This window comes from Neovison vison, chromosome 9 (assembly GCF_020171115.1).
Source record: "Neovison vison isolate M4711 chromosome 9, ASM_NN_V1, whole genome shotgun sequence".
NCBI lineage: Eukaryota > Metazoa > Chordata > Mammalia > Carnivora > Mustelidae > Neogale > Neogale vison.
The window spans coordinates 31815273-31837896 of NC_058099.1; the positions used below are offsets into that span (position 1 = coordinate 31815273).

Genomic DNA, 22624 nt, shown 5'->3' on the forward strand with positions numbered 1-22624 from the left:
AACAAAAATTCAAAAATATATCATTTACAAAAGCATCCAAAATCAAATATCTAGGAATAAATCTAACAATACATAAGACCTGACCTCTAAAGGGAATGCTTCAAAGCATTGCTTATTTGACATAAATTATGAAGGATATAAAATAAAATTTATTTATTTGTAAATGGAGGAACATGCCAGTCTCCTCACTGGAAGATTCAATATTATAAGATATCAATATTCTGCAAAGTGATCTGTAAATTTTAATAAATGAATGTATTATTTATTTTAACTTTTTCTTTTAGTTGTTATGAATTTCTACTTTGGGTATTCTTTGTAGACCTTCTTATCCTCAATTTCTGGAAAAACTCAAGAAGTATTTTAAAAGAATACTGTTCATGATCAAAAACTGGAATGTACTATATCTTTACTATTGTTATTCAAATATTCTTTTCTTCATCTATAGTGAATTTATCAATTTCTTATTGTATTTTTAACAGTTCTGGCCTTATATATTTTGACATTATTAGTTGCACAAAGATTCATGACATCTCTTGAGAGACAGTACTTCATCAATATAAAATACACCTCTTTCTTCCCTTTAATGCTTTTATTGCTTGAATTTTTGTCATGTATTAATCCTACTGTATTTAATCTTTTGGGGTCAGATTTGCTTTTTTCTATTCTACTATTTTCAACTTTTTCATGTCACTTTAGGTGTCTTTTGAAAAAAAAAAAAAGCTAAGTTTGAAGCCCTCCATGTACATATTAATCCAACCTGAGAATCTGACTTTTCAACAGAGAAATTCAATTCCTCATTTTTATTAAGCATTCATAGACTTATAACTGCCACACATTTACCACTTATTTTTTTAACCTGGGTTTTTTTTTTTTTAAGATTTTATTTATTTATCAGAGAGAGAGAGGGGGAGAGAGTGAGCACAGGCAGACAGAATGGCAGGAAGAGGCAGAGGGAGAAGCAGGCTCCCTGCCAGCAAGGAGCCCGATGTGGGACTCGATCCCAGGACGCTGGGATCATGACCTGAGCCGAAGGCAGCTGCTTAACCAACTGAGCCACCCAGGCGTCCCTCCTGGGTTTTATTTTTGTTAAAGTTATGTATGTATAGAGTTTAAGGTGTCAAATAGTTCTACAAGACTGTTATCCACACAACAAAAGAAGATTTCAGCCCCCCAACAGCCAGCCCTTCCTATTCCTGCTCCACAGAAGGAATCACACTTTCTGTACTTGAGTCTCTTAGTATTTAGCTTTATGTCATTCCCATACATTTTCAGAACAAAAACTTACTGAATTTAGCTAAAAGAGGGATGGTAGAGACACTGCTGGAAATTTCAGGAACTTGATGAACCACAAACACAGTTACTCAAGTTTTAATTTCTTGACTTCCCTAGTCTGAAATTTTCATCTTGCTTGTCAAACAAAATATCAAAGCAAGTTGTTCAATTCTGGTTGCAGTCTCCTAGAGGAATATGGCTAAATTAAACCAAGCAAGGACAAGAAGGCCATCTAAAATGGTGGGACTTTTATACTTTTACAATACTCATGTTTCTACAGTATTTTATAATATTTCTCACCATTAAATCTATGACTTCTTTGGGGGCATGAAGATGTGAGCATCTAGTGCTGTCTGAGCTCCTTTCAGAAGAACCAACCAAGGAAAGTTTTCAGACAACACGAAACAAATATCCAGGGGCTTAGCACTGTGAATATAGGTTTCAAATTGCTGTTAGCATTGATGCTACCTAGCATTTTGGTTACTGAAGAAGACCTCTAGTAGGGGGTTGGTTATTAAAAGATAACGGTCTGCCAGGGCTTGATGTTATTAGCCTTTGGAGAACTGAAGATAACAACACTGAATTATGCTGTACAGAATTATGTAGCATATGTATAGAATTGATGACATCTATACAGAAGTCAGTAATTACTGGGCCCCAGCTATGGTTTAGAATGTTTCACAGGTGATTGTACCCATTTGCTCCATGAGATTTTTTCTCCAGTTCCAGGATCTCTCAGCTAAATTAGATGCAAGCACCCAATTGCTTAGAACAGCTATTTTCTTAGGATATACCATCTGTTTGCAATGCCCAGCTAATTCTGAGTCTGTTGCTCCCTGAAGACCATCCCCCACAGTTTCCTGCCTGACTCCTAAATTCATATTTATTGAAACTCCTCCCTTCTTCTCATTTTCCCATCATAAGGCAAGGGAAGGATAGATCTAACAAAACTTAAAAAAAGTTTAGCAAAAGAATACGTGGCCATGTTTTTTATTTTTTGGTTTTTAAAGAATAAAGTGGAAGAAATGACTGTGATCTTGGAAAAAAAGACTACATGAAGGGAGAGAGGCCCAAGCTTATGAATGCATTATAAATAAGGAAGAGAACAAAAGTTAAAATGTACCATGGGAATGATGAAAGCAAAACAATAGAAAGAAAAAAAATTAGAGCATTTGTTCATAGGAAAGTGATCTACAGTGATGACTATGTTAATTGGTTTGTTTGTTGGTGATTAGGGAATTTCAAATTCGCATTGTACAAATACCCTTTATAATTAAAAAAAAAAAACAGGAGAGAGAAAAGAAAGAAAAGGAAAAGAAAATGTCATGACAGATCTGTGGTTCCCAATCAATCCTTAAAGAATGTCAAAGAAAGGGCCTAGAATGTGTATACCAGAGGCACTGGATCCTGATTGTTTTATTTCCTTTGGCTAAAGCAAGTACTGCTGGTTTGTCTATATTTAGAAAGATCAATGACAGAAACACATCCGGGATGATAAGGAGATACTACAGATTTATTTAAAAATTTTTTTAAAGATTTTATTTATTTATTTGACAGAGAGAGATCACAAGTAGGCAGAGAGGCAAACAGAGAGAGAGGAAGGGAAGCAGGCTCCCTGCTGAGCAGAGAGCCCAATGCGGGACTCGATCCCAGGACCCTGAGATCATGACCTGAGCCGAAGGCAGCGGTTTAACCCACTGAGCCACCCAGGCGCCCCTACAGATTTATTTAAATTAAGCTCCAGCAACTTTTATTATGAAAATTTTCAAATATTCAGAAAAACTGACAACTGCGAACAACTATATACTCACAACCTAAATTCTATAGTTGTTACTATCTTGTTATATAGATTTCATCATTATTTATCCATCTATGTATCCAACTGTTGAGGGTCTTATTTGATAGCATTTAAAAAGATCTTCCACAAATTTAGGTAATTAAAAAAATCATTCTCCCTAATGGAGACTTGGGTCATGATGAAAAGGGATGCTAAGTGAGGTTCTAAGTGAGGAAGACGCTGGATTCCTGTTTAGTCATTAGCTTAATTATTATCCTGAAATTACCCTGATTATCCTGAAATACCACATACCTTCTGAGCTGGTTTCCTCATCTGTAAAATAAAGTGAGAAAAAATGATAATCATGATCCCCTTAGTTATGATCCTTTCTAGCCTAAAAATTCTGTTTCTATGAAAAAATAGTTTCCTCAATAACTGCCATTTACTTTGTCTTCTATGTAGCAGGAGGTATGCTATAATTTTATTTACTCTTCACAGGTCCTTTAAAATTTTTGAGATACCACATGAAAACTACCAACTGTTTTTAGTAGCACGTAGCCAGTCTGACCTATTTCCAGTTGTACTTCCCCTTCACATTTTCAGTACTTTTTATTAGCATCAGTTTTGTACTGCTTTGATGAACTAGTTGGAACCAGCAAACAGAAATTATCTATGCTCACTGAGAAAAACAAGCAACCTCTAGTCCCTGGTTTGTAATTTTTTTCCAAATGTGAAATGAGATAAAACAGCTAAAACTACTTTAACTTGTTTATTTTGGTAAAATAATTACATATAATTATTGTTGAAGAAAATCTACAATACACAATCTTGGTGTTTTTATTTAAATCTGTTGCACACTGAATAACAAAATTAAAATGTCAGTTTTTCAATTGCAGAAAGTACTCAAATCAACAGCCATGTGCTAAACAAAGAGACTCAATTAGAGCACATTATGGTTTGATTTGGGAATGAATACATCAAGGAAAAAAAACCAACAAAGACCATACATATATTGTCGTGTTTGTACAAACGAAAAGCCATAGTTAGTGACTTTCTATCTCTACATTCCTCTTCAGGCTTAACTATCTCCATGTTCATTACTGTCAAATATATTTATCAGTTCTCACTTCTAAAAGAAAAAGCCATTTGTTTTTGCTTTTTTCCATGAGAGCTATTTGTATTTCGATGCATATTTAAAGATCTTATATTGTAGAAATGTAACAGGATGCCCGCACAAGGTGTCCTAGTACTATAAATACGCACTATTATGTAATCAGTGAGGTTCACACCTAGGAAATCTGGATGGAATGGTTATCCTAAAGCAAATGAACAAAAATAAGGAGGCTCAGCCCTGTTGATGAGAACGAAACCCTGGAACTGCAGGATAAGAAAGGAAACTGAATCTACTCAAGTCATGGAGAGTGATAAAGCCAAAATTTTCACTCAATTTCCCATGCCCCTATACAAAGACTTCTATAATAGATGATGTTCAAGAATAGGAAGAAACTTATTTTTCCCATTGAACTCGGCATGTCTCCAATCAAAGAATAGCCTTCATGGTAACATCCGTGGGTATCTTTGACATGGATATTGGGGTTACTATGCAACCTACATGTGTAGGGCCACAGTCTCCGAGTAAGTGTGGTCTCTCCAAAAGGAAGTCATCGTTCCCAACATCCATCACCCAGAAAGGAGGCAGCTCTTCAAAAAGAAAACCAAAGCAAAGATACTCTCTGGACCTTGCTGTTTTGGCCCTGTTTGAAGAAAGATAAATGCCTAGCTCTATTCACTTCTGGTGGCAGCGCTCAGATGATGGAGACAGGCCAAAAGATAAGGACATGAGGAAAAAGTCTTTGTATGCCAGCCTGAGCAGTTTCATGTTGCTTTCTCTATTCATTAACCTCCAGCTTTTAGCCAAGCTTGATTTAAACGCTACAGTCTTACCTCAGCTGTTCCACTGGCATTAGGGTAAGACTAGTGTGTCATACTTGGATCACAGACTTAGTATGAAGAAGAAAAATGGTAGCATGCTCCTCAATACATGTTGAAGAGATTCTCTGAGAAAGAGAATCAGGGCTGAGGTCCAGCAACCTCTTACCACTTAGAGGTTCTCCCTGCATTGCATCTTTGTGCCTGGGGTTCCTCATTATTAAGGAAAGTGGCAACCTCCCATAAATGCTCAATAATAGGCAACAAAACGCAAATTATCAGGTTCCCTTATTTCTCTCACTGCCTGAAAACTCAGAGCTAACTATTGTGTTCAGCTACAAAAGCTTTCCTCAGCTAAAAGTTATGGATAATTGTTCTTTCTTTTCCCCTTTTATTTATTGGCTCTTATCTTTCTGATCATTAGTTCTGCATATGTTTTTATTTCAAGTTTCCTAAATCCTTTTTTATGTTTTTATTTCAAGTTTCCTAAATCCTTTTCTGGAAAACAGCCAGAGTACACAAGCTGATCAGTTAATAAATTTTTCCCACATAAGAAAGTTACAAAATAGTGCTCATCTCAAAGCTATGAATGCTAGGGAGGTTGAGAGCCTGTATGTTGGCCTCTTTTCTACCTCATCCAGGAACCAGAGCAGATTTCCAAGAAGTAAAAGAGAGCATGAAGGCTAATGTCAGTACAATCAAAAGATCACAAATAATTCTGAGTACATACTTCTTTGGCACTGGAGGGGGTAAAGGGAACAAAGCACAGATCTGCAATCCAGGAGAGAAGAGTATCTCAGTGAACAGAGCAAGGCTCCAGATCTAAGCTAGGAGTTCAGGGTCAAAATAAATACTTCACTTAAGGTGGCTTTTTTAGGGCACCAGAATTAAAAGAGAGCAAGAGAGAGAATGAGGTGGAAGGCAAATGTTGGTAATTGCTTCTTTGCCTAAGATTCCCTCCCATTACCAGCCATGTTCTAGTCTTACATCTTGCTGCCTACTCCAATTGATGATGCTACCTTTACCTCAAACTCAACATGTTCAAATCAGATTTCATTTCCCCTCAATCTTTCAGCTATTTCATTACTAGGCATTGCTAGGCATAGTTAGGCATTATGCGGGTGTAAAAATCCTGGTCATTCTTTTTTGATTTCATGTAGTCCTTAATTTTCACACTTCAGCTTTCTACAACTAAAATCTACTGCCATTTAAACAAATACTTACGGAGAGCCTATAACACACCACATACTGTCTATGTCCTTTACACTGGGGAACAAGACAAAAATATCCATTATCACAGAGCTTATATTCTAGTAGGAAGAAGGAGATAACAGACACAGTAAATAAGTAAATATGGGTAAGTAAATAAAGGATTTCAGGAGGTAGTAAATTTACAAAAAAAAAAAAAGAAAGGCAGAATAGGATAATAGCAATTTTTTAAAGGGTGGTAAGGGTAAGCCTCATTGAGAAAAAGGTTAACATCTGAGCAAAGATGTGCAAGAGGTGAGGGAGGAGGCTGTGCAGGTACATAGGGAAGAGCATGGAGGCAAAGTGACAGCCATGCAAACAAAGGCCCCACTACCAGCTCCTATGATTTCTTTGAAATGTCATAGAACCACCCTTCTACTCCATTCCTAATGCCTCATCCACTCTAACTCTACCCATCCCACAAGGCAGATCAATTCCTACTATTTCTATAAAGCAGTGCCTGTGGTTGCTATTATTGAATCTGTAATTATCATATTTCCCAACCATCTTATTTCTTTTTTTTAAGATTTTATTTATTTATTTGATAGGCAGAGATCTCAAGTAGAGAGAGAGAGAGAGGAGGAAGCAGGCTCCCTGCTGAGCAGAGAGCCCGATGCGGGGCTCGATCCCAGGTCCCTGAGATCATGACCTGAGCTGAAGGCAGAGGCTTTAACCCACTGAGCCACCCAGGCACCCCCCAACCATCTTATTTCTTGAAAGCAAGTTCGCCTCTTTCTATATTTCCCATTGTGTTGGTCTCTACTAAATATTCATTAAGATTGAATGAGCTATTTCTTCTACAAAGCTGAAGCTCTTTGCCAACTTAAAAACACGTTTTTTCAAAGATTTTATTTACTTATTTGAGAAAGAGAGAGGAAGAGAGAGAGAGCATGTGCCATGAGAAGCAGGTTCTCCACCAAGCAGGGAATCCAATATCGAACTCTATCTGGGACTCCAGGGTCATAACCTGAGCTGAAGGCAGATGCTTAATCAACTGAGCCATCCAGGTGCCCCTAAAAACACTTTTATTAGCAGGGTGCACCTGGGTGGTTCAGTCGGTTTAGTATGTGCCTTCAGCTCTGGTCACAATCCTGAGGTCCTGGGATGGAGATCAAGCATGGGGCTCCCTGCTCAGTGGGGAGTCTGCTTGTCTCTCTCTCTCTCTCTCTCTGTCTCTGTCTCGATCCCTCTGCCCATCCCTGCCACTTGTGCACCATCTCGCTTGCTCTCTCTCAAGTAAATAAATAAAATCTGCTTTAAAAAAAAAACACACAAACTTTTATTAGCTTTGATAAACTACTGAAAAAGACAGAATGATTAAAAAATGGTTTTGTCATATTAAAAAAAATCATGGAGGGGTAGAACAAGCCAAAGTGTTCACGGTGGACAGTGACAGCTTTCTTTTCTCAATTCAGATTTTCAGATACTTTCAGGTCTGTGCTCATGTTACTCTGAAAAGCAAAGAGTTTGCTATGAAAATACATAAATCAATACAACTAATGAGTGATGAACTATCATTAGACTCATCAGAGAGATTCAAATTACCTAAAACTATAATTCAAAGACTACAAGCCTCTGAGTAACTTGGGAGTTGTGGAGAGGCAAACTATAGTCAAGACAAGCTGAAGCAAAGGCCCATGGTTAAAAAAAAGAGGAAACCTTCCTGATGAAGTAAGTGCCAAAACAAAGACTTTACTGTCTATGGAAGCAACACGATATACAGGAAAGAGTGCACCGTCCTATATGCTCAAGCGCAGGTTCCACCATTTATTAACATCATGACCTCAGTTTCCTGGTCTGCAAAATGGAAACTCAGAACCTCTTATTTTGACAAACTTTCATAGATACAAACTAAGTTCCAATCTGAGCAAAAATCCTGTTCATTCTGCCTACCCAAGCAGATGGAGTTAATGGTCATGCACAATCATCTGAACCTCGGTGGTTAGACTATTGTTAGTCTACAGACCTCTATTCTATCTGAAGCAGTGTCTTTTTAAATACATATATATTTATGATTAAAAGATGAAAGAATATTAATATCTTTGGATAACATCTAAGAGAGCTGAAAAGAATCTTTGGTTGGAATCAATGTCATCAAACCTACAGTTACCTCTTGAGCACTGGTCACCTGGACTTAGTAACAAACGGACGTTAGAAAAATCTTTTGGAATGGGGCACCTGGGTGATGCAGTCAGCTGAGAACTGACTCTGGGTTTTGGTTCAGGTTGTGATCTCCACCCAGGTCATGAGATGGAGCCCCATGATGGGCTCTACACTTAGTGAGGAGTCTGCTTAGGATTCTGTCCCTCTCCCCCTCCTGCTTGTGCTCTCTCACATGCTCTCTCTCTCTCTCTAAAATAAATACATCTTTTTAAAAATCCTTTTGGAAGGGGCGCCTGGGTGGTTCAATGGGTTAAGCCCCTGCCTTCAGCTCAGGTCATGGTCTCAGGGTCCTGGAATCAAGCCCCGCGTCCGGCTCTCTGCTCAGCAGGGACCTGCTTCCCCCGCCCCCTCTGCCTGCTTCTCTGCCTTCTTGTGATCTCTTTTTCTCTCTCTCTGTGTCAAATAAACAAAACAAACAAACAAACAAATAAATAAATAAATGAAAAATTAAAATTCTCTTGGAAATTACCTGGTACATAAGTAAGAAGACTTTGTGCTATTATACAATTATCACCCAGGGTTGGCTATGAGAATTAAATGACATAGGCAGATAGAATCCTGCCACTTTTTTTTTAAAGATTTATTTATCTGAGAGGAAGAGAGAGCATGAAGCAGGGCGAGTGCAGAGGGGGAGGGAGAGAGAATCCCAAGCAGACTCTGCACTGAGCATGGAGCCCTACATGGTGCTTCTGCTCCATCTCACAACCAGGACATCATGACCTAAGTGAACCCAAACCAAGAGTCGAGGTTTAACCCACTGAGCCACCCAAGCTCCCCTGGCACATCCTTATATGTTCTTTCCAGACTGATAAAATGGTACATGGACCACTGAATCTTCAAGAAATGTCAAAGCAACCTATATCTCCTGCAAGTCATATATATATTTTTTAAAGTCAGGAATCATTCTTTATAATGTGTATTCTCTTGGAATGCCAAAACAAGAGATCAGTTTTACAAAAGGCCAGAGCTGATCTATAAAATTGGACCCATACAAACTGAATCCAGACTTACTCTATTCTTACTCTTCATAATGTTTTTCAAAGTGATTGTCTTAAGGCAAAAGCACTACAAATCAACCAATCATAAGTCCATATCAAAAAAGGTAACCAGGGTGCCTGGGTGGCTCAGTGGGTTAAGCCGCTGCCTTCGGCTCGGGTCATGATCTCAGGGTCCTGGGATAGAGTCCCACATCGGGCTCTCCGCTCAGCAGGGAGCCTGCTTCCTCCTCTCTCTCTCTCTGCCTACTTGTGATCTCTCTCTGTCAAATAAATAAATAAAATCTTTAAAAAAAAAAAAAAAAAGGTAACCATAAGAAACCTATCTGTATTATCTGAGCCAAAACTGTACAGCTAAAACTGGATCTATTTCAAAGTAGCAACAAACTTAATGTTTATGAATAATGTTTGGATTTGATATTGAGAAAACTCAGTTAAGAAAGGCATTAATTACGCTAAGTATTGGAGCTAGGCTCAGTCAAGATAAACCATAATTTTTAAGAAAGTTTTCTCAAGCCAGTTCTATGGGACAAAGCATGAAAATCACTGAGAAACATGCCAGCATCTGCTCAATTCCAGAAGCAGGAAGCAAAGATGTGACCCAATCACATGATAATAAACCACAGTCCATCTGTTCAGAGAACTTGCATTATGTAAGCCACAACCAAGAAAGAACAGCAAAAGACAGACAGTTTGTTGACATGTGCAGAGGGCTCTGTGGTTTGAGGAAACATGTTCTCACATCAAAAGAGCCATCCATAAAATAATGGCATTTTCAAAACCCACGTCATTAGAAATGAACATATCTGATACACTACAAAGATACTACCTGAATGGTGCAGAGGTTCAGATAAACTGTTTCAACAGGCCTAAAAGAACCTTTCAGCAAAGATCTACACATAAGCAGCCCTTCACAGAGTAACAGATTTATCTCCCTCCCCATTACTTTGTTCATGTCAGTTTCCTATTTAATTTCAACAACAGAGGAGATCATCTAAAATTCTAAACCTAGGCCATGTAACTGCAAGGCCTTTCAATTACATCCATTTTAATTAAACCCCAGTTTCACCATCTTTTAAACTACTAAAGCCTACTCTTCTCAGTCAATAAACTCTACACCAGGTCTTTTTATCATCAATATAAAAAAGATATTTACCTCCTCTTGAGGACTTTTTAACTACCACCACCACCACCACCCCTCCCCGCCCACAGTCCATCAGAAGTCACTTTTCATAAGTTCTGTGAAATTCAAGATAACTTCACTTAGGTAAGTCACTCCATTAATCCTGCCCTCCCCCCTCCAAATCCTTCATACCTTAAAGAGCACAGATTAGGAATGAGATAATCTAAATTCTTGTCTTAGTTCTGCCTGACCCTGAGAAATTCACCTAACCTCTGATGTTATTTTCTTCCCTTATAAACTGAAGTGACTTAGAATCTTCACCAATTGAACGCTCACCCCTAGTGGGCGGCCCATAGTATTATTTTCCCTTATTCATCCCACTTAGATTACCTTTTTATTTTGTTTCCAGTCACAGATTACAGAGTTTTCAGAACTGGGGGAAAGAAATAGTGGTTAATACATCCAAACCCTACAGTATAGAATAAGGAACTCAACTCTAAAGAGGAACTTGCCAGCCAGTCAATAAAACTTTTGGTTCTGCCCTGGAGTAGGCCTCAGGACAGCTTACCACTCATCAAATCTCCCTCTCTGCCCACTTGAATTCTAGCTACCCTTCAAAGTCAATTTAAGTTCTGAAGTGTCCAGGAAGCCTCCCCCAATCACATCAGCCTACATTAATCATTTTTCTCTTTGACTGCTGATGCCTTTCTGTAGGGGTGATATTAAAACTATTTAACAACTGGTTCCAAAATGGTACCAACCAATCAGAAAGGATGTCTGATCAATCAAAACACATGTGACCCGGTGGCAACTGCTGCTTGAACACCAGCCCTACCTATTACTGTCAATACAAAATAGCAATCTCAAACTCCAAAACAACTCTCATTTGGTCTTCAAGAGCTCATGAATTAGGAAATGTGGGTACCATTTAGATTTTCTGCATAACTGGAGGTGAAGTTGGGACTAATAATCGAATCTAATAACCAACTGCTCTTTTGTCACATTACACAATTTTCCTATTATTATATACACAGAATGGTCAATTAATAGTGCATAAACTGTACTCATGTAAAACAGTATAAATACCAAAGAATGTTCAGTCAAATGAAATTCATTTAATCAACAAGCATGTAAATGGAACAGAATATAAAACACAGTGCTAGGTTCTGAGAGCATAAAGGAAAGAAAAGACATACCTTTGCCCTCTGGAGACCTATAACACATTCACAGGTATAGATAAATAACAGCACAAGATGGTAGAAATAAACAACCAAACTATAACCCTAAGTGCTCTACAGTTCAGGGAAATAAAGAATTCAGGAACTAAACCAGTACATGAAGCCAGAACTGAGAACTTCTCTCCTCATACTCCCAAAAGGGACAAAATTAAGTATGTAGTTAAAAGGGAAAAAGAAAAAGAAAAAAAAAAAAATCGGGAGTCAGTGGAAAAACAGAAATGGTTGGAATTGAGGGCTTAGAGTAGTAGCAAGAAGTGAGATCTTTGGTTGAATACTCAGAGATGGCTCTAATCATAAGTCACAAGTACTTCTCTAAGTGCTGAATACAAATGGAAAATCTTGTAAGCCCTTTGTGAGGATGCCTGAGAAAGATTAGCTTGGCAGTAGCCTATAGAAAAGCCTACATGAGAGAAACTGGAAAGCAACTAAATTTAAGAGTAACAGGCAGGACTAAACTGATGGCTGCATACAAAGAAAGGAAGAGACATTCAAGAGGCACTGATAAAAAGAAGAGTTGGGTTCTAGGCATGTTTTCAAAGAAAAAACTCACATGACAGCAGAAAGGAAATCAGATTCTCACAAGGGATATATGTGTATATATATACATATATATCTCACAAGGAATATATATGTAGACATAGTACAGTACTCATCTGTGTACTAGGGACAGGAACTAATCTCCCTAGAGAAATCAATGTTAGAAAGAGGAGAATCTAGGCAGAGAAATACAAAACTGATAGCCAGACAATAAGGAACAACTGCAAGGTCTTAAAAAGGAAGCCAAATTATAAATTTAAAAGTGCATTTGAGTTTCTTCAGAATGTATGAAAGATCAACATCAACATAACCAACAAGCGTGGGCAGACCAGTTGAGGTAGTCTAGACTTAAGAATTATTACTCACCGGAACCAGCTTTGTATTGTATACATGCCAGTGCAGTCTATAAGCTTCTCCCAAACATGGACTGAGCAATGTTCCTTATATCAATTAAGTCTAAAACTGTTACTTGAATACATGAACGCTTAGTGTGCCAGGCTAAGTGGAAAAGGGTGAACTTAATGCCAATAGGTAACTATTGATTCTCCCACCTGTCCACATATTTACCTTGCCCCCACTCCTTAGACCAGTGTCAAATATCCAGTTTCCTCTAACGTAGGCCCAATATGAAGAGACTCCAGGAATGTGCTAAGAGTCAGAAGGAAGCCAACCTGATTTACATATTGTAAGGGTAAAATTAAAAATTAGGTAATAAAGACCAATTGTTAGTGGACTGAATAGAAATATGGGTTGTGCCAGTCATGTGTGTGCGTGTATACACACACACACACACACACAGAGTTTGGTTTTTGTTTTGTTTTGAATTAAAGCGCGTAGGTTTTGGCAACACTGAACTCTGGGTGCAAATCCTAACTCTAGTCCCTAGGAATTGAGTATTTAACCTGTTCCAAATTCAGTTTTCTCATCTATAAATGGGCCAAATGCCACTAACCCTGAGGGTTTTATCATAAGCGTTAGATAATGTACTCTGGTGTACTTTACACGTCTACATCATAGTAAGCTCTTAACAGACAGCTACTGGCACTCTCATCCTTGAGCTTTTGTTTTTTAAAACATTTAGTATTCAATTTTAGAGACAGAAATGTACTTTCACTGTAATTTAGTTTCTAACACTAAGGATCTATATTTCAGTTTCTAGTATTTTAATCTGGATGTTAACAAAGCTTTTCACTGCTCTTTCCAGGGAGATTGGTTATGACCACGTACCCCATCCTGATTTAGTATTTTGGAAAACGGAGCAAACATTCTCCCTTGAAAGCCCATTACACAGAGACTACTGATTCAAACCACTGTCACTCAAGAAAAGGAACACTAGCGATATTCCTTCGAGGAAATAAAAGCATTTGATCAATTCACAGAGTCATTTCCATTCAAACATTCCAAACCCCGCAGAGTGAGCAAACGTTCAAGTTTCTACTACGAAAACAATCTGTAGCCTTCTGGTTACTGGATTCACTTCAACACTTCCCAGACGCACGAAAGAAGAAACATTCCGCACATCTTCGTGCCTCCTCCTCCTCACACAAAGCTTCGCGACTCCCCTTCCAAAGCCACCCCTAACTGGAGAAGTAGCCCCTCTCAGCGGGGTCGGGCCGGCGACCCCAGCCAGGGCGGCCTTGTGACCCGGAGGTCTCCATCACACGTCGCCCCCTCCCACCGCCCGGCAGGCTCAGAGTTCCTACCCCGCCCGGGAAGCCTCGGTCGACCCCAACCCCGCCCCGGGCTCCGGGAACCCCGGGCACCCTCCCGCTCGGGGGTGGGGGGGTGCCCAGACAACGCCACACAGCGCCCCGGCTCCGCCAGGCCCGGCCAGCCGCACACCCTCTGGCCCTCGGTCCGCGCCTCCTTGCTCCCCAGAAAGCAGCCCAGTCCTCGGACCGCTCTACCCGACGCCACCTCCCCCAGGGGAGCCGGGAGCAGGGGCCGCCACCGGCTGCCGGGCACATCCACCCGCGCTCAGACACACGCCCCCGCCCCGCCCCGTCCCGCCCCGCCCGCGCTCCCTGCCCGCGGTTTGCGTGGCGGCCGCCAGGCCAGGCTAGCCCGGCCCCGGGCCGGCGCCTCCACCTGCGCCCCCGGCCCCGCGCCATGTTTGAGAAAGAGAGGGAGCGAGCCAGAGGCCGGGCCCGGCCCGCGCGCCCCGCAGCCGTCCGCCAGCCCCGCCGCGTTGCCGCTCACCCGTCGTCCCCGGGACCACCGTTGCCGCCGCCGCCAGCACGAGGAGGAGCAGCCGGGGACGCGGAGCAGCGGCCGCCGCCTCCATGGTCCCGCCACCACCGCCTGTGGCCCGGTCCGGCCCGGCCGCCGCCTCGCCTCAGCAAGCCTTGCCTCGCCCCACCTCCCGCCGCCGCGGCGGCCTCGCTCCGGCCCTTTGTAACTGCTCGGGGGCTGAGCGTCCATTGGCTGCCGGGCTCCCGCCGGCCCCGCCTCCCAGCCGTCTGCGAGCGGCCGAGAGGGACCCAGCCCGGAGCCCCGCCTACAGGCCCACTGGACAGCCAATCCACAGCCGCGGGCGCCGGCCTCTGGCCACGCCCCTAGACTTCCCCGGGGGCAGTGCTGCCAGACCCCTGCCCCAGCCAGAGCCGCTCCCCGCAAGGAGGAGGCCGGGTAGAGGCAGGGTGTAGCGCGCCCTGGCATGGCCTAGCCTCGGGCCCCGGAGGTCTAGGGTTATGCGAGGGGTGTGTCTGGGTGTGAGTCGCTTTCGGAAAAAGGCTGTGGCCGCTCTAGGCTCTTTTCTTGTAGCTTTCTCCAAGATCGTAAGATCTAGTACTGACCCCAGTCCCACCCGAGCCCCGTTCACAGCCCTGCACCACCAATCCCCAACACGTTCACGCAGCCTTCAACTTCCACTTCCCAGATCCACGCCTCAACTTTCAACAAGCCCCCCAAATCTTTCCTCAGTACCTTCCCTATACGACTCAGTCTTCTGTTTCCTCCCGCTGTTAGTGTCTAATCCCAACCGAATTCCAGGCCCTGAAAGTCCTGAAATCCTGGCTTCAGACTTCATTCAGATCCTGAGCTCCGACACGCCCCCCAAATAGCCTCTCTCCTTCGGAACAAAGAGCAGACCCAGAACGGGGCTCCAAATCACACTCCTTCCTTCTGACCTCTTCCTAATCCAGGTGGGAAAGGGAAGGACCCCATCCTCACCCCCAAAGGACTAGGACTCCTCTTCTTAGCTCGCAGCACTCCTCCTTTGGCGGAGGGGGAGCAGTCAATACTTTGACTTGCCTCTGACACGCCTGCACAATAATTCTGAGGTGTCACTAGAAACCCAAATAAACTCGGCTACGTTTTCATTCTGAATTCCTAATTTATTGTGAGACGCTCCACCCACCTTCCCTCTGGGACACCAAAATGAGCTCCAGATTTGTAATTCTTCCTGTCAGACTAGTCCTCTTTTCAGACACAAACACAGCCGAGGAGGCTGTTACATAGAACAGAGAACATTTTTCCACAGAACCTTTTAAGGAGAAAATTTTATTTTCTGTGTGATTTGAGCTTGGAATTAAATAAACCTTGGTAGCAGGAATCAGAGTCACCCTCTAGGATCGATTTGCAAGTCACTTTAGCGCTGCTCCTCCGTGAGCACTTGACCTGCCTGCGAAGACTTCCGTCCAGAGCTGTAAGAGGACAGGGTGGGGGTGTTGGAGCTGGGATCTGGGACCTGCCCTATTCCCCTCCTGAGTAGGACTCTTATTTGAACAAGTCCGTTAACCTTTCTGAGTCTCCATGTCCTCATCTGTAAAATGGAAATAGTATCTACCTCCCAAGGTCAGTGAGAAGATAAAAGATTTGGGGCTTCTTCTCCCCCTCTTTCAAGTTCTATTTCTAGGCCGTTCCTCCAGACACTTCATCCTCTTACCTGGACGAGTAAGGGGGTGGGGGAGGGTTGTACACGGAACTGCCTACCTAGGGATTCAGCTACTAACAAAAACATGGCATAGCCTGCTCTCTTGGGCTCTCTTGGTTGCTGGAGGCCATCAGGAGCAAGCTCTCAGCCTGCTCCCTGCCATGGGCCAACAAAGCAGGGAAAGACAGCTTCTGGCTGGTTCCAGTTCCAATCTGCGCTCTCAGTTTCAGTCTTTTCAGAGGAGATGTGGAGGGTTAAGTCCAGGTCTTAGGACACCTGATGTCTGTAGACTGTTTTTCCACTGCTCTAGTCTCAGTGTTTTCCACTGCTCTAGTAAATAGATATTTATTGTATGAATGAATGAATGAGTCTCCTCAGACAAGTGAAGTGTCCTCTCATCAGATTCTCTTATTAGATTCTTCATCTCTAAAATGAAATATGGTAGGGGCCCCTGGATAGCTCAGTCAGTTGGGCCTCTGCCTTCGACTCCGGTCATGATCCCAGGGTCCAGAGATCGAACCCCCCATCGGGCTCCCTGCTCAGCGGGAAGCCTGCTTCTCTCTCCCTCTGCTGCTCCCCCTGCTTGTGCACGTGCTCGCTCTCTCTGTGTCAAATAAATAAATATTTTATTTTTTTAAAAAATTAAAAAATAAAATGAAATATTGTACTTACCCCATTTATAAATAAAAGGGATTGAATCACATGTCTTGGGCCCCTTAGATGACGTAATGTGTCTGGAACAGCGTCTAGAACATAGTAAATACATTTTTTTTAAAGAACATAGTAAATATTTAGTTAACGCCATTTCCTTTGCCCAGCCCCTTCAGGCTCTGTTTGATTCTAATCAGCATTCATGTTCGGTTAACCTGTGCCTTTGCCTTACAGAGCCTCAGTTAATCAGTGTTGGGTTATCTTCTATGACACACTTCCAGTTCCTTAACATTTTCCATGGAATCGAGTGTCTTCGTTAGAACACTGAAGAACAGGAAGGAGAAACAGACTATTTTTAAATTTTATTTTCCTGATATTAGGAAGAAATTTCCATGAGCCATGGATCCACAAATAAACTACATTGGAATGGAACAATAAATTATAAGTTTAAAATCATAGTTCTCAAACTTTAAAACGTCTCCAAATTAACTGGAGAACTTTTTTAAAAATGCAGATTCCTGGGTGTGAGCCCTAGAGAGTCTGCATCTGTTCATCTGAAGGAGGTCCATCACTTTGCATATGGAACAGAGGCCCCGGGTGATTCTGAGGCTGGTGTCACCAGGCCACACTTGGAAAGACAGTGGTTTAGAAAGTGTTATCTTGAAATTCAGTAAATAAAAATGCATGTACTTATTTTACCTTTTTTTAAAATATTATTTTATTTATTTATTTGACAGAGATCACAAGTAGGCAGAGAGGCAGAGAGAGAGGAGGAAGCAGGCTCCCTGCCGAGCAGAGAGCCCGATGCGGGGCTCGATCTCAGGACCCTGAGATCATGACCTGAGCTGAAGGCAGAGGCTTAACCCACTCAGCCACCCAGGAACCCCTTATTTTACCTTTTGAGAAAGGGAGGGCAGTGGAAAGAAGCCTCTGGCTTTGGAGGCCTAGCTGAATTTCGGCTCTGCCATTTACTAGATATAGGATCTGTGCATGCCACTTGATTTCTCTGAGATTTCACATCCCCCAGTGTGAAATGGGATAATGACACTGACTCGTATACTTGTTGTAAGGTCTAATTGAGCTATGCACATGAAAAATCTATCATTAATATGAATTCCTTTCACAGTCTCTATGGCTCTGGAAAAGGCCTTTTTTACTCTGTCTTGATTTGATGGGGAAGAAACTGAGGACCAGCCCCCAGTAAGTCAGCTTCAGAGCCAGGACTAAGAAACTCTCCCTCCAGTGCCTTGTCCTATGCACAATGCTACTTCTCAGTCCTTATGTCAAGCACATTGTTTTCTTTTCCTTTTGGATTATTCCCTCAGGTAAAATGTTTTCTCCTAAATGGAGAGCAGACACAGTTAGTTGCCTAAACTATATTCATTCCTACATTCATTCACTTTATGAACAGAATCCTCATTTCCTTTGGGAAAGCCATTCACCTAGCTAAAAATCTTAATTTCCCAGGCATCTGTACCTAGATATGACCATGCGACAGAGTTCTAGCCAGTGAAATATAAGAAGTCTACCAGGAAGAGCTTGTCTGTAACATACTGTTTTCCTTATAAAGACTCATCACAGGGCACCTGGGTGACTCAGTGGATTGAGCCACTGCCTTCGACTTGGGTCATGGTCTCGGGGTCCTGGGATGGAGCCCCACGTGGGGCTCTCTGCTCGGCGGGGAGCCTGCTTCCTCCTCTCTCTCTGCCTGCTTCTCTGCCCACTTCTGATCTCTGTCTGTCAAATAAATAAGACGTTAAAAAAAAAAGAAGAAGTAAAAAAAAAAAAAAAGACTCATCACATTCTCACCTTCTTTCCATCTGGAAGAAAGCTGCAATGCCTGGAAATACAGCAGCCACTTTGTGAGCATAAGGATGGTGTCCATAACACCATCTACACCATCATTCCTAGAGAAACTAGGAATGAATAGAGTAGATAACTAGGAGTGGAGAGAGTCTGGGTCCTTGATAAATTCCTTGAGCAACCGTACCAGCTCTAATCTAAATGCTTACCACTGATGTTCATATTATACGAGAAAAATAAACGTCTCCTTTTTTTAACCTTAAAACACTTTAATTCTGGTCAATGCTATTATATATTTTTATTTCTGTCTTATTTTTTAGCCTACAAGCTAGTATTGATTTATACCATTATTATCTATTGCTAACCCCTAGGCTCCTAACTAAATAACAAATCACCTCAAAACTTAGTGGCCTAGAATAATAACCATATATTATTTCTCATGAGACTGTGGGTAGGCTGGGCTGTTTTTCTTGGTCTAGGCCAATTTAAATTGATCTCAGCTGAGCTCACATATGAGTCTGCTATCAGGTGGCAGGTCATCTGGGAACCAAACAGATCTATAAAGGTCTAGCTCAGCTCCTTTATGTGGTTTTTCTCTCTCTAACAGGCTAGCCTGGGTTTGTTAACATGACAGTTCAGGGATCCAAGATAATGAAAGGCAGTTTACAATGGGCACATCATTTCTGTCACCTCCCATTGCTTTGGGAATGAATTAGGCCAAACCCAAATTCAAAAGAAATAGATTCCACCCCTCGATAAAAGGAACTGCAAAATTACATTGCAAAGGGGTGTAGATATCAAGAGAGATGCAAGTGTGGCCATTTTTTGCAAACACTTTTTACCACTTTTTCTGATCTTCGTTTTTTTTTTTTTCCCCTAGACTTTCCATCTCAAATCACTTTAATTCCGCCTGAAGTACATCCTTTCAATTTCCCCTTAATGAAAGCTGACTGGTAGCAAACAATTTTAGTTTTTGTTTGATAGAGATGACTACATTTAACCCTTATTTTTGCACAGTGTGTTTTTTTCCACTGGCTACAGAATTGTAGATTGGCAATTGTTTTTTCTCAACAACTAAAGCGATCATTTCACTGTCTCTGGTTTCCATTGTAGTTCATGAGAAATCAAGTCCATTTCTTCTTGTAAGTAATTGGTCTTTTCTGTTTAATTTTTTTTAATGGACTTTATTTTTATAAATAAAAATGTTTATAAATGTATAAATAACAAATAAAATATTCATTTTTTAGTTTCACAGCAAAATTGAGCATAAATTACATAGAGTTCCCATATATTCCCTATCTCTACCCAGGCACAGCATGCCCCACTGTAAATATCCCCCATCAGCGTGGTCCATTTATTATAATCAATGAATCCTGCACTGCACGTTATTACCCAAAATCCATAACTTACTTTAGACTTCACTCTTTGTGTTGTATATTCTATGGGTTTTAACAAATGTTTAATGATGTGTATCCACCACCCCAGTATCACACAGTAGTTTCACTGCCCTAAAAATCCTCTGTGCCCAGCCTCCTCCCCCTCTCTCCCCCTAACCCTTGGCACCCACCGATTTTTTTGCTGTCACCATGATTTTGCCTTTTCCAGAATGTCACATAGTCAAAATCATACTGTAGCCTTTTAAGATTGGCTTCTTTCACTTAGTAATATGCATTTAAGTTTCCTCTCTATCTTTCCATGGCTTGATGGTTCATTTCTTTTTAGCGCTGAATAATATTCCGTTATATAGATTCACTAGAGTTTCTTTATCCATTCACCCCCTGAAGGATATCTTGGTTGCTTCCAAGTTTGGGCAATTATGGATGAAATGCTATAAACATCCCTGTGCAGGTTTTCATGTGGACATAAGTTTTCAACTCATTTGGGTAAATACCAAGGAGCATGATTGCTGGATCATATGATAAGAGTATGTTTAGCTTTGTAGGAAACTGCCAAACTAGCTTCCAAAGCGGCTGTACTACTTTGCATTCCCACTAGCAGCGAAAGAGAGTCCTGTTGCTCCCTATCTGGCTGCTTTTATTTTATTGAATTTTTCATCTCTGGAAGTTTCGTTTGGTTCTTTTAAAAATCTTCTTTCCTCCTCTCGTTATGTCTACATTTTTCTTTATATCCCTAAACATATGAGGCATATTTATAATAGCTGTTTTAATGTACTCATGGGATAATTCCATCTACTCTGTCATTTCTGGGTCTGTTTCTGTTTACTGGTATTTTAGGCTCACATTTTCCGGCTGCCTCTTATGTCTAGTGACTTTTTATTGGATGCCAGACATTGTAAATTTTCGGGTATGGAATGCTTTATTTTCCTGAAGAGTCTTGAACTTTTTCTGACAGTGAGTGAAGTTACCTGAAGATTAGTTTCACCCTTTTGAGGCTTATTTTAAAACTCCTTTAGGACAAGTCCAAAATAACCATTATTCTAAGACTAATTCTGCATCACTTATAAGATATGTTCTTTCTGGGATCTCTGTTAAATACTCTGTATGACCCACAAGATCTCTCCACTCTGGCTGGAGAGAACACAAATAATTCCTGAGCTGGTCTGAACTCTAAGAATCTGTTTTATAGCTTCTTAGCATTTTTTCTTGTCTCCAAAGTTGTTCTTGCCAGCCTTGTGGGGGTTCACTCTCTGCATTCATAGATTAGTATTCAGCCAAAGAGTCCAGAGGACCCCGATGTGGATTTCTCAAGCTCTCTGGAGAACTCCTTCCTCTCCAGAACTCGGCCTGGCACATTCTAGCAGCTGCAGGCTCCCTGAGCACCGATCTCTACCTCCTCAAATCAGAGGAAGTGCTGAGTATCCGTGTTTGGTATTTATTTGCATATCATCTTCTGGGACGTGCATGTCCAAGCCTTTTGCTCCAGTCCCATATTAATGATTTATAGGAGTTACCTGTATTATCTGGATATAAGTCCATTGCCAAATGTGTGTATGGTGAACGTTTTGGTTCTGTTATTTTATTAATGTTATTTTTTAAAGAGTAGTGGTTTTAATTGTTTTTCTTTACAATTAGTTCTTGTCGTGTTTTGTCTTAAAAAAAAATTGCTTACTCTCAACTCCAGAGCTAGTCCTCTATGTGTTCTTCCAGTTGCCTTAAAGTTTTAGCTTTTACGTTTAAATCTTTAAGCCACCTTGAATTAACTCTTGGAGTCAAGCCTTAATTTTTTCTGTACTGACATTCAGTTGCTCCACTATGATTTGCTGAAAAAACTTTTCTTTCCCTTTGAAACTACATTGATACCTTTCCAAAAATTATTTGAGGGCATGTTTGCAGACTTATTTCTGGACTCTCTTTTCTTTTACCTTGGTCTCATTGTTCATCTTAATGCCAGTATCACTGTCTTAATTACGGTACATTATGGTAACTTTTAAGATCATGTAGAGTTTGCCTCCCAATTTTGTTCTTCTTCAAAATTGTCTTGCCTATTTTAATAAGTAAATTATAATAATAGTTTGTCAATATCTACCAAAAAAAAAAAGCCTGCTAGAATTTTTATTGGGAATTGCCTTGAATCTATAAATCAATTTGGGGAGAACTGACATCTTTATGGTATTGATTATTCTGATCTAAATGCATAGCATCTTTCTCCACCTATTCAGGTCTTTAATCTCTCTCAATAATATTTTATAGTTTTCATTGGTAGAAGTCATAACATTTGTTAAATTTATTTCTAGCTAAATTTTTATGTTACAGTAAATAAAATTCATTTTAGATTTAATCTTTAATTATTGTTTCCATTAAGTTTCCTAAAATTTTTTAATTTTAATTCTAGTATAGTTAATATACAGTGTTATATTAGTTTCAGTTGTGCAATACAGTGATGCAACAATTCTCTACATTACTCAGTGCTCATCATGATAAATGTCCTCTTAATCTCCCTTCACCTATTTTACCCATCCCCCCACCACCCCTCCGGCGACTAGTTTGTTCTCTATGGTTTGTTGGTTTGTTTCTCTCTCTCTCTCTTTTTTCTTTGCTCATTAGTTTTGTTTAT

The 22624-nt window shown here is 40.8% G+C and overlaps 1 protein-coding gene across 3 annotated transcripts in view; it reads right to left on the reverse strand.

The window, feature by feature from the left end:
* TGFBR1 (transforming growth factor beta receptor 1) overlaps positions 1 to 14615 on the reverse strand; it is a 57409-nt gene extending 42794 nt beyond the window's left edge. For 2 of the 3 annotated variants that reach the window (XM_044265268.1, XM_044265267.1), the window contains exon 1: positions 14482 to 14614. In XM_044265268.1, coding sequence (XP_044121203.1) covers positions 14482 to 14566 — 85 coding nt within the window. In that variant the 5' untranslated portion in view covers positions 14567 to 14614. Of the gene's footprint in view, positions 1 to 14481 lie in introns of all 3 variants that reach the window. The other variant, XM_044265269.1, reaches the window with a different exon arrangement.
* Positions 14616 to 22624: the final 8009 nt, after the last annotated feature.